Source organism: Lates calcarifer, linkage group LG23, assembly GCF_001640805.2.
Source record: "Lates calcarifer isolate ASB-BC8 linkage group LG23, TLL_Latcal_v3, whole genome shotgun sequence".
Lineage (NCBI taxonomy): Eukaryota > Metazoa > Chordata > Actinopteri > Centropomidae > Lates > Lates calcarifer.
The window spans coordinates 16,078,991-16,091,904 of record NC_066855.1 but is presented as its reverse complement, the minus strand read 5'-3'; the positions used below and the strand labels follow the sequence as shown (position 1 = coordinate 16,091,904).

The following is a 12,914-nucleotide window of genomic DNA, read 5'->3' as shown; positions in this document are numbered from 1 at the left end:
TAGGAGACATGAATATAAAATAAAAACACAGTGGATAAGGTAAGAAATACAGAAAATATAACAAAAACCCTTCATCCTCTAAACAAAAACATAAAGGTGCTCACTTTTGGGATGCAGAGTCAGAAAGTATAATGAGACTTTAGTGGGAAACATACACACAGACACAAATCACATGAGAGTAGTTAGCAGGAAATAAAGCTGCAGTCAGAAACTACCAGAACTCAGCAGCTCATCAGGATCCTCATTTACACAGATGGTTCCTTGAGGCCTGTTTCTAATGAGAGAAAACCTCAGTCCACAACTCTTCGCCTGAAAACTCAGTTTAATAAAGAATCGAGTCTGGTAAAAATTTCATTACATTCTGAGACCTGCCAGTGTTGCAGTTTTAAAACATTAGGTGACCTGGATTTACAGTAACACACTTGTTTTCCTCTCACTCTTTACTTTTCATTCCCAAGGGCTTATCTATATCTTTAAAATCTGGGTCTTATTTATGTAGTTTTAGTTTAGGTGTGATAAGATTGTATGAATATTGTGGTGCTGTGGGAAAAACAAGCTTCTGTGGGCACCTGCAAGAGCAGAGAATTTGACATAATGAAGACGAGTTGTAAATGAAGCAGCTTATCCTGAAAAATGTAACATCTGATTTAAAAATAAAGAAGGAGAGTAAAAAAAAAAAGGATTATCAGTCACTAGAGGAAGGAATTTATTTCCCCTATTCCAAACCAAGCCCCGTCAGCAAAATGGGAAAATCAAATAGGTGACAGGTGACCAACCTGTGATCTGTAAACAGTATTGTGGTAAATTCATTATTTTATAGTAATAGTAATATAAAGGTTTATTTATACAGACAGTCAGGATCAATCAAGATAAAACAAAGTGAACAATAAAAAGGATGAAAACAACTTAGAAAGGGACATTTTCAGTATTTATAAATAAAATATAAATTTTTTTTAGAGCTCACACCACATTTAGTAGACATCTGTCATCTCTGGTGGCTGATATGATGCATGATGCAGCAACTGCAGCTTCAGCAGCAGTGATACGAGGCTAAACGAGGCTACAGTCAAGTCAGTTTTATTTATACAGTACTAAATCACAACAGACGTTATCTCAGAGCATTTTTATATGTCTTATAATGTAATTTCCTAATTTTCTAACACAAAGTTTAGCTCCCCCGGTAGAAAAAAATGGCAGGTGTGTGTGTCTGAAAACATCACCTGACAGCAGCAGGTTAAACTTAAAACACAGTGTTAGCATCTGGCTGTTTGCTTCTGCGCGAGTTAAGAGCTCTGCCTCGATCGTTCTGGGTAGTAACCTGTATTTCTTACATTTTCATGTGAAAATCCTGCTTTTCCTTCAGAACTCATATCAGAGATGACTGCAGTGTGAACAGGCAGAGCTTCACGCCTGACAAACTTTGTCAATACAGGATCTTATGAGTGTTATTGATTAGAATCACAGGATGATGAAAAGAGACTCTCTCCATGCCTTTTCCTCTGTCACTGATTCCCAAACTTAAACTCTTAAACACACGTCAAACACACAGTCTTATTCATTAAACAGCTGCTCAGATTTGAGATGTTTTCATTTTGATCTCAGCCATTTTGGGTCATCTCATTGGATGATGTCGTCCAGAAACCCATGTATAAAACGCCAAGAAAACATACAGTATGATCACTAACAGCAATCTTTTAAATTCATAGTATTTTAAGGACTTCTAGAGTCATTACTCCTCCTATAAGTCTGTGAAGCTCCATTTCTTTGTTGCATTGAAGAGCATCCTCCCTCACTTCTCTTGAGCATCAAGAGGAGCAGTGATGTGTCTGCAACTCAGAGAGGAGTTAGCTGCCCCCCCTGGGGTAAAGATGCCCCTGTTTTTCACCTCAAAGCTGGAACAAGATAGATGGTGTCGCTCTTTTTGCTGTGGTACGTTTTGATCAAGGAGAGTGGACTGAGAGAAGAGAGGGAAAGAGAGGAAAACACACAATTAAAGCTTTGAGGACAGCTTCATTCACTCAGGTCCCCCACCCCCCCACCCCCCCCTCACAGATACATGATGCAAATGTAAATGTCTTGTGCAACAAAAGCTCTGCCAAGGAGCCAGCAGTGGACGGCAACATTACTCATGTGTACTGTACGAAAAGAAAAGTTTCCCAGTGAGTGTGTGAAATCTGTGGACCTCTTGTCCTGTGCTGTTCCTGGTGTAACAAGCACAGAGTGAGAGGCAAATGGACAGGATGAATGATGATGTGTTTATTCACGTCGCTAATGAGACATGACACATAAGTGTTGATCACCATGGAGTCTGTTTTTTAAATTAATTAATTTATTTATTGTCTCCATAGTGACGAGGAAGAGCTGCGGAAGTCGTTTTCGGAGCTCGGGGACAGCCTGTGCGAGTCCAACACCTCCAGATCCATGAAGAGGGTGGGCAGCAGCGGGAAGCCCCTGGCGGAGGAGACACAGCCCTCGGGAACGCTGCTGTACAAGAACGGGTTCCTGGTTCGCAAAGTCCACGCCGACTCAGACGGCAAGAGAAGTACGTACGCCTCAGATGCTTTCACTCAGTGACCTGTGAGAGGTAGTCATGTGCTCATCTAGCCCTGTGTTTATTCCACATGAAGGACGACAGAGGTGAGGACAGTTTTACGTCTCGAGTCTCCAAGTTCAGTCTTGAGCTCAGAATCTGCTCCATGAAATCTTTTTGATTTTAATTCGTCTCCTTCAAATCCTCATCTATGCGTTCTGACCAGTCCGACCAACCAGGGACCGCCTCTCCAAAGTCCTGTGTCATAACCAATTTTACACTGAGGCTGAATCACTTCCACATTTGCATCGACTATTGAATCAGCTGTGATCCACTCAAACATCTCTGCTGTCACTGTCAGCTGTGAACACGTCCTCTCCAACTTACATGAGACATAAATCCACCGGTGGATCAGTCTGTGCATATAAAAAGAGATGTAACACATATTTGTATTGTGTTGATTTCTAGAACAGAAGTACATATGTTTTTCTAACAGAAATTAAGGAAGAACCTGTCACTTGTAAGACGTAGAGCTGCTTTATTCTCACGTTTCATTTCTTTTATGTTTTAATGCTGTTGACATAAGTGCAAAATCTGATTGAAACAGGCTTTTGAAATGTTAGTGAAACACGGTAATAATAGAAATAGAACATCATGTCAAAAGTAGATGTAGATTTTAGATTTAAAAAAATACTGTGCCGTGCTTCAAATAAACCCTCAGGTAACATTTCCCTTTCCCTTTCCTTTTACACATTTTGAGACACAAAAACCTACAAATGATGGAAAAACAACAGCCGCTCACAGATTACAGACAAAATTGGTGGGAAGTTACTATAAACTGTGAGCCATGGATGTTTTTTTGGTGCGATCCAATATTTCCTTTGATTACAATTAGAGATTTAGAGGAGATTAAGTTTTGTTAGAGGTACTCATAGTTTTGTATAGTTTTGCTGTTGAAGCTGACCATCAATCAAAGGTTACTCAGCTTGCCTCTCTGATTTCATGTGGTTTAATTCACAAGAAAGTTGTATTTTACATGCATTTTACTAATTCATGTCTTTTATATAGTTATGTCATCATTTGCAGAGAGATTGCACATAGCTGTGAATCACTGTGCTTTATTCTCACATTTCATTTCTTATATGTTTTAATGCTGTTGACATAAGTGCATCATAAAAAAAAAGAAAAATGATATTATACATGTGTGTGTAACTGAAGGTTTAGTGTGACCATGTTTTCTCCTCCTCACCTCCAGCACCAAGAGGGAAAAGAGGATGGAAGACCTTCTATGCCATCCTGAAAGGGCTCATTCTCTATCTGCAAAAAGTAAGTAACAGCATATTCAATATTTTCTACACATGCTTGTGCCAGTAAAACAAAAAAAAAAAAAGAAAAAAAAAAAGGAGGCGACATGAGAAGCAGTTTGTAACAGCTACTACTTGATATTCATTATTCACCCTTTTAAAGAACAGGTGACTGCATCTCCATAAACATTCTGTTTTACTTTCATACCAGCAGCAAATTCATAACAGAGGGTGAATCTTTATCCCCTCAGTGGACGTCTCTGTGGAAACCAAACAAATATGTTCTTCACTCTAATGTTACCTGCCTACACATACCAGAATCCGCCTATAAGGCTTTATACTAATGAGCTCAACAGGTGACGACTCTTTAAGCGATCTATCTGGGGGAGTCACTTTATTTTGGCACCTGTTTCCTATGTCGTCTTCATGTCTACAAAGCGTTATGACGTAATGTCCTCAGCCAATCAGGGCCTGGCACTGAGCAGAGGAACAGCCAGCATCACAGGCCACTGTGGCTCTGACTTCCTCCTCAGTGGAGTGAAAAATGTGCCATCTGCTTGAAAATGAATCTGTAGGGACACCGTAGTTTCATCAAATTCACAGTCTGCTTCAATCTAGTGTCACCAAAAAAATTTATATTCCACAAAATTAGGAATCAAAACAGGATGATTTTGGTGTTGCATTCTATTAGCACTAGTTTTCAAAACCTTAAACTACACCCAGCCCTAAACATGAATCATGAATTACAAGAAAGACTTCACAATATCATGAGTGCAGACTTTAGTTCATGTTCATGTATAATTAATGAAAAATTCAGGGAACTTTATTTTGCTCTACTTCTTCCATGGAACTCCCTGTTAATTCAGTGTTTCGATTGTACATAAACATCTGAGATAATTCTAGTGCAAAGATGGAATACATAAAGTCTCGAGATCAGATTCAGACTCATCAGTTGATTTCAGTAGAAGTGGTTGCTGTGCTAATGTCTGTAAGCAAACTTTTACCCTCTTCCCACTTCTCAAATAAAACCACAGTATGTCCTTAGTCAGCTCACCAGCTTTAATAAGTGTTAAGACCCCTCTGTGTTAATCATAGCATTCATTTCTTATTTATAATTGTCCTGCCAGGGGGAATACAGGCCTGACAAGCAGCTATCTGATGAGGACTTGAAGAACGCTGTGTCCATCCACCACTCTCTGGCCATGAAAGCATCAGACTACAGCAAGAGGCCTAATGTGTTTTACCTGCGGACGGCCGACTGGAGGGTGTATCTCTTCCAGGCACCGTGAGTCCCTCTCTGCTCCTCGCTGAGCTGAAGTAATGAGTGTAACAGACTGGACACAAACACGTACTGTGAGCATGGGTAGCTGCACATCATCTGCAGCAGACCTTAAAATTCAAACCATACACTCTACAGTGTGAAAAAATGAATCTCACCCAGTAGAGATGAATGCTTGTCTTATCTTGACTTTGCAAGATGACTGTCCACATATAGTATGTGGTCATAAGTATGTGTACACCCCTGTATGTATCCACATTTGTGTACTTTTTGGTCTAGAGTTGTGTTTTCATTGATTGGGTTACTGTAGTAGTGATTACTGTAGCTCTGCATGTACTGTACATGAAGCATATCAGTAATCAGATTTATTCAGAACAATGCTTTTGCTCACAGCTCAAATGTGTCTGAATTTAACAAGAGGTCAAATGTTACGTGGTGGGAAGTGACTTGTTAAGACTTGTAGAGGCCACCCTTTGTCAGCTTAAGTTTTAGTCTGACTTGAATAATTTCCAATACAAGCAGATTAGTTACGGGCAACTGTCTCTCCTCATCCACATACTTTGCTGTTATGTTAATGTTCCTGTTCCTGCAGTCTCATAAAAAGCAGATTAGAAACCTGGTTACCTGTGTGCTCATGGTTATGAAGTAGTAAAGCAGGAGAATGCAAGGTGAAGTCAAACTAGTCAACTGTAGACTATGGAAAGCCTGTCTGAGCCAAGGCTTTGCATCCTTTAGGTCAGGGTGTATTTAAGTAACAGAATAATCCAGTATCCAGTCAGTTGGTAAAAAAACCGTCAGTATTTTTACTTAGATATTCTAAAATCTTGTTTTTGTCATAAAGGAGAAGCCTGCTTCACAAAGGTGTGTGATCAAGAGGAGCAGTGACGTTGTTACTTTGTGCTGATTGACAGAATGATCAGCTTTGTATGGCAGGAATAATGAGAGTCTGCTGAACTGAATTTACTGCCAGGAGTAGCTGCTCACTGAGAATCTCTGATGTGACACCAAATTCTTGAAGAATAATTACACATAGATGCACAAAACAACTCATGAAAGCAAACCATGAGCCACGTTTGGGCTTTGTCATGTCCCAGTCAGTCTACCAGCGTTGTGTCCACACACTTTTGGCCACGTGGCGTCACCTCTGTGGCTGTCTTATTGCAGCTGGGCATCCAAACCTCGGCTAACAACATGTGGCGCCAGCTGTGCACATGTGCCCCGCAGTGTGGCAGAACACATGCTGAGAGATCACGGATCAATGACGCACATGTTGAACAGGACATGTTACTGAACGTTAGCAGCAAGGTGAAAGTGTGTACGTGTGTGTTAGCAGCATCCAGGAAGTGGCACATGAGTGGCCACATGTTTCAGCCCCCAGGAGGACAGGCTCTGTGCTCCAGTTGCAGCTTGCATTTGTCCCAGATACTGTACCCCTCTCTGTGTCTCTCTCCTCTTTCTTTTTCTCTCCTCTCTCTCTCCGTCTCTCCCTGGGGATTTAAGCAAGGCTGTCTGATTCAATCTGATATTTCTCATGGGCCCCTAATGGGTCTGTTAGTGTAAAACAGGCCTTTCTCTCTCATGCATTAATTGGCTCCAAAATAATTTCTTTGTAAACAGCAAGGCTGCATTTTCTGATAATTATCCCTTTGATGTTGTAAGCCAGCCATGTGCTGATGTGAGCATACAACACTGTGGAGGGGGAACTGATAAAGTGTGTACCTACTCTGAGGATCTGTTTGTAATTGCTTTTGTGTTGTTCTGTGTGTCACACAGGAACGCAGAGCAGATGCAGTCTTGGATCACACGGATCAACACGGTGGCTGCCATGTTCTCAGCTCCTCCTTTCCCAGCAGCCATCGGCTCTCAGAAGAAGTTCAGCCGGCCGCTGCTGCCGGGGACAATGTCAAAACTGTCTGAGGTATCGTTACATTAACGGTTATTATTATTTCACAGTTCTGTCCTGTAGAGGACTGAATCCGGTCTGAGTAAAGTCCAGGATCCTGTGAAACTCACTAAAGGCAATGGAAAGCTTTCAAAAACTAAAATAATGATCTGTACTGCACAGCCATTTCCAATAGGTGCTGACACATAACTTTTCATAATATAATGGAGTAATTAGAATTAAAATGTCATAAATAAACACAAATGTAATATATTACTTGTGGCCACCAGTGGGTATGATTGTAGGCATTTCATTCCTCATGTGAAACTGTTGTTCCAAAAAAACAAATTAGTAATAGTAACATATCAGCAAATAGCCTGACAGAAATCATACCTATAATATATACAACTGCCATCATGAGAAAACATAGCCCTCAGTTTCTCAGAGCAGTTTTTTGTTGCAGCAAAATAAATGTGGTGGCATTATCACCTCTGACTAAACCTGAGACGCAGGTCATGTACTGTGATTGCAACGTTTCTGGTTTGATTCACTCGTCCTCTCTTCACCCTCATTTCCTGTCAACTCTCTACAGCCCCTAAATGTGACCAGTTATAACTAGAAATAAGATTCTATTGTTAAATACAGTATACAGTGTCATCCAACATAGAGTTTTTCCCAAAGGAAAGGCAGACAAGGTCACAACAGGGAGATGATAGGTAGATTGATAAAAGGAAAGCTTGACTTTTAAGGCCGATTCACACAGGAAGTGTTTTTGTCTGTCACTCACCTTTCTGATGGTACAGACAGACGGCCATTTAAATCATACAAAACTACTTCAGCGACCGTGTCCAAGACGGTTTGTTCGGCTGCTGTCACCTCAGCTGGTTCTGAGGACAGTTTCAGAGCTCAGCCTCAGTTCAGAGTCAGTGTGGACTGAACAGACTAAAACAATTCACTGGTGTTTACTCTCGTCTCGCTCTTGATGTGGATTCTTAGACAGTGTCTGGTGTATGTGCTGAGGAGCTGATTTAGAGGACTGGGAACAGGTTGGAGTGGGAGTCAGTGATGAGGTGGAATAAAATAAGCAAAACACAAACTCAAAATTGATTATACAGGCAGGATTTTACTGTTTTCTTCTTCTCCATCATGTCATGTTGTCCTTGTGCTTACAGGAGGAGCAGGTCAGATCCCACGAAGCTCGATTCAGAGCCATCTCCACTGAGCTGGCTGAGCTGCGCTCTTATCCTCCTGACCGCAAGGTCAAAGGGCGCGAGCTGGAAGAGTACCGCCAACGAGACGAGTATCTGGAGTTTGAGGTGAGATGGACTCAAAGAAAGAAAGAAATTGGAAAGGCAGTGAAGCATTAAATCAGTATTACAGTACTGCACCTCTCTCAGTTGTTCAGTCCTGAATCTCTTCTGTCTCTCTCTTATACACTCACACCTTTATAGAAAACTCGGTACGGGACTTACGTCATGCTGCTGCGAGCTAAAATCCGGAGCGGCGAGGAGGACCTGTCGGTGTTTGAGTCCCAGCTGCTGGAAGACAATGGGCTGCAGAGGGCTCACTCCAGCCCCACGCTGCAGGACAGCAGCCAGGCCAGCCAAGCCAGCAGCACCAGGGACGGGGGCAACAGCAGCAAGGCCAGCGGCTGCAGCAGCAAAGTCCGACAGGAAGGCCAGAGACACAGCTACCGTCAGGCCGTCAAGAAGTGAGACAGGGCGGGGGCGCCGGGAGCGGCACGGCGTTGCACTGCCAGCGGCAGGCTGTCTCCCTGCATAGGTTTTTATTTGAGATCCAGGAGGGTTTGGAGCTCTGCTTGAAGGGGGGAGCAGGAGTGAGGGTCTACCCCACACCCTCCCCCAACCATGACGCTCTACCCGGCACCCCAATCTTCTCATCTAACAGAGGAGGTGCAGATCCTGTGACTGGCAGAGTGGCTGGGAAACACCAGCGAGGATGTTGGTGCAGGAGGTGGGAGGGGCGGCTGGGAGGTCACAGATCTGCAGAGATGAGGTGTCTTTGAGAACGTACACTGGGTGCGGTGGCAGACTGAACTGTGCACTGAGATAACGAGGGTGCTTACAGATTGAACAGGGACCTACATCCAGCATCCTTTCCTTTTCTCCCCCTTTTGTTCTTTCAAAGCACCTCTCTGGCCACGTTCTCCCACCTTTTTTCTCGACCTTTTGCTGAGTTTTTGGGACCAAACATGTTTACACATTTTAGAACATCACATTTTTAGACGACTGATGATTTGATTTCAGATGAACTGTTACCGCTGCTCTGATCTGAGTGCTGTTGATAGTTGCTGGACTTGTCAAACATCATCAGGTCTTATCGGAGCCATTACATTCCAGCTCCTTATTTTTTGCCACATCAACCATGGTGTGTTCACATTCTATACAGGGGCCAGACATTACAGCTTTTAGCTCCTGTGTGTACTTCACTGAAGGCAGCGTTGAGGTGAGTCTGTGGACGGTGCACAGCACATGATGAAGAAGCGTTGCAGGATACGACATGATGAGACGGTACAGCTCAGCGCAGCTCGTCTCTCCTCCTTTCTCTCATCACTGATGACCGGTTAGAGGCAACAGCATCAGTAGAAGTTCCTGATATGCAGCAACGTACAGTAACTGCTTCTCATCAGAAAGTATGTCTTTTTCTTTTTTTTTTGTTTGCCCTACTTGAACAGGCGATCTCTTTCTGAGTTGCTTTCGCTTCTGTCCCGTGATGTGCTTCTGTTCTCTTTCTACTTCTTGGCCGAATGTTGTTTTCTCCAGTGGATCCGCATGCCTGCATCCAGCGCCGCTTCTTTTAGGCCTTTTACTACTTTGAGGGCAACGCCGAGAGCAGCGACGTCGTTCTCTGGGGTCATTTTAGTCCTTTCTCTCCTCATGCCGGTGCCATATTCCAACACGTGTAATCTTTGTCTGTACTTCTAGCCTCTCATTTATAAACCCCTATTTTAACACTCACCAGGCAGACCCTGAATGTTCTTGTTTTTCAATATTTTTACAGTATTTTACAGTCGTTTGTTGATGTTGAACCTACTCCTCCTGTGTATGTCAAGTGTATGATGAAATATGATATTGAACATGTAAAAGGAAATACAGTATGTTATCCATACTTCTTTGTAAACATCCAGGATATGTTGTATATAACGCACCATCTGCTGTATGCTTATATTGTAGGATATATGATGGTATATTTACAATATATTCAACACACTATTGTGAAGATGCATTAGTAACACACAGAGTTGACATCTTGTAAGTCCCAAAAGCCACACAATAATCATCTGTTGTTTTTTTCTTACATGGTGGTAATAATTCAGCACAATATGAGTATTATAGTAAAGCCTATGTACCTATCAAAGATTAGTAAGTGATCAAAGAGTGTTTGTGATGAGATTAGGCCACATAAAGCTAAATCATGAGGATTTCAGCTGCTGTGTGAAGAAGGAAAGACAGTGCATGGCTCACTATGAGCTGATAGCATGACTTTAATGGGATCAGTTGTCAGAGATGCATGAAAAAGGTGAAGTATGTCAAAAAGGAAGACTGCGATGATGAAACTGGTCAAAAACAGACCCATGTAATGATTTTGGTACACACCTCATAGTTACGTTGATGTATAGCCATTTTCTACTCAGGCTTTATAAAAATGACACCTTGAGTAGCTGCAGTGCCAGCATCCAACCAGCAGGGAGAGCTGTCAACATTCAGTTAATGTTCTTTCAGCCATAATCACACCTGCTGCACCTGCAGTAAATATGCATGGCATCACCTACTCATCACCTGAGGACGGGGGGGGAGGGGTGTCGCAGGGCTAAATGAGACAGGACCTGTTTGTATTAACTATGGATGTCAAGTGTGTTTGTGTGTGTTTGAGTTTGTGTGTGTATTTGTGTTAAAAAGGGTGCACGCTGTGGAATGCTCAGGGGTGCCTGTTCTGAATGGCTATAGAGAACTTTCTGCAGTTTCTTGTCATCTTTTGTCCCCCTGTTGTTAACTCTTACATGTGTGGTTTGGATTTGTACAGTTTCTAGAAGAGATGGTTAAATATTCAGCCTCAATCATGTTCCTGCCTGCAGTTTAGAGCTGAAACTATTCATTTGATCAATCAATCAAGTATTTTCATTATCAATTTACAGTTTGAGTCAGTTTTAAAGCAAAAATGCCAAAATATTTATGAGGATTTACTTCTTTCCTTGTCTCGTGTGATGATAAAAATGAGTATCTTTGCATTTTAGGGTGTTTGTTAGACAAAAGAGGAAGAGCTGCAACTAATGATCATTTTCCTTATTGAATAATTCCCCAGTTAATTTTCTTGATAAATTGTTTTGTCTATGAAATGTCAGTTTCCCAGAGCCCAAGATGAAGACTTCAGATAACTTGTTTGGCCCAGCACTACAAAAAAGACTAAAGAAACCAGCAAATAATCACTCCAATGATTCATCGATTACAACAGTTGAGAAGAATGAAAGAGTGAACTTTAAACTCCTGAACAACAGTTGAACAATTAGTCGATCAGATGGAAATTTAACTATTTTGACAATCAGTTAATTTTTGCAGTTTTTCAAGCAGAAAATACCAAATATTTGCTGGTTGCAGCTTCTTCTTAGTTGCTTTTCTTTGACATGAATGTAAATCTATCGGGATTGTGGAGATGAAAGAAAGATGTCACATGATCTTCAGCTGTTGAAAATTCCCTCTTTTTTTAGCATTTCACAGACTAAAGGATTCATTGAGAAAATCTGCAGCAGGTTAATTGATATAAAATTGGCTTTGCACTGGCCACACAATATGGATGGATGTGGTTTAAAAGGAAGGCAATTTTTCAGAGCATCCACCTTGGCAAAGTCTCCAAGGTCCCCTCCCCTCTCCTCCCCTCTCCTCACCCACCTCTTCTCTCCATGTGTTGTCACCACTCGCATACATCAGAGAGCAGCTGCAGGATCTCCATGGCACTGGTTAAGCATGGAAACGGCCAGTTCCCCCGGTGACGGTGTCTGTGATGCTCAAGTTGAAAGTCATCCTGTTGTGTGTGTGTGTGTGTGTGTGTGTGCGTGTGCTGCGTCCTCGGCGGTAGATTACCTCTGTCAGAGCGGCGGCGCACGCCTGCAGCTGTGTGGACAAACTGTCCTTTAACTTTAAAATGTGCACTGTTTCCATCACAGCCTCATTTCTGAATGTGACATGTAAATAAAGCATGAGATATTATGGCCTGCTTTCATTCATATTATGGTTAGAGTATTAAATGAAGGGTTATTATATAAGGTAGGTCAGCATTTTTTTCCTGTCCTTGGGCTCATGGTCATTTTTATTTTATTTTATTTTTTTTTTTTTATCAATGTGAATGAAGGAAATGGCTGTATTTAATGCTGTTGTATGCTATTTGTGTTTTAGAGACTCGAGCCAGCTCATACAAAATCTTTTTACATGTAAAGGTCTGATCTGATCCATCTCAGTGTTTTTTAGACTGGTGCAGGTATAAGGCGATGTTCATTTTATGCTATATACATACAGTGAGCTACATGTGTCACTGCCTTGTTAAAAACTCACCAAGGAAATGTTGTTTGTGCAGCCTCTCATTTTGGGAGGCATAGAAGATGAAAATAAAAGTGTTTTGAAAGGTTTGCTGTGTCTGTGTGGAATGTAACTTAAGTACATTTACTCATAAACACCATAAGAATGATTTGACAGCTGTATTTATTGCTGTTATATATATAGAATAGTTCAAATTAACTCCATTAAAATACTACTAACAGCTTATTGTTTTATAATGGTGAATCAATAACATACTATTAGATATCTCTCCTGCATAATGAACATTTTACATACTAATACATTTTAATAATAATACTGATGTTTAGTCAATTAAAAGTCTTTTGACACAAGAAAACAACTTGTGTGC

At 41.5% G+C, this 12,914-nt stretch overlaps 1 protein-coding gene across 2 annotated transcripts in view; it reads left to right on the top strand.

Moving 5' to 3' along the window:
* LOC108892041 (uncharacterized) overlaps window positions 1–11,477 on the top strand; it is a 73,320-nt gene extending 61,843 nt beyond the window's left edge. For both annotated transcript variants that reach the window (XM_018689474.2, XM_018689475.2), the window contains exons 12-17: window positions 2,349–2,542; window positions 3,786–3,856; window positions 4,962–5,119; window positions 6,887–7,031; window positions 8,168–8,311; window positions 8,447–11,477. In XM_018689474.2, coding sequence (XP_018544990.1) covers window positions 2,349–2,542; window positions 3,786–3,856; window positions 4,962–5,119; window positions 6,887–7,031; window positions 8,168–8,311; window positions 8,447–8,710 — 976 coding nt within the window. In that variant the 3' untranslated portion in view covers window positions 8,711–11,477. The remainder of the gene's footprint in view (window positions 1–2,348; window positions 2,543–3,785; window positions 3,857–4,961; window positions 5,120–6,886; window positions 7,032–8,167; window positions 8,312–8,446) is intronic.
* Window positions 11,478–12,914: the final 1,437 nt, after the last annotated feature.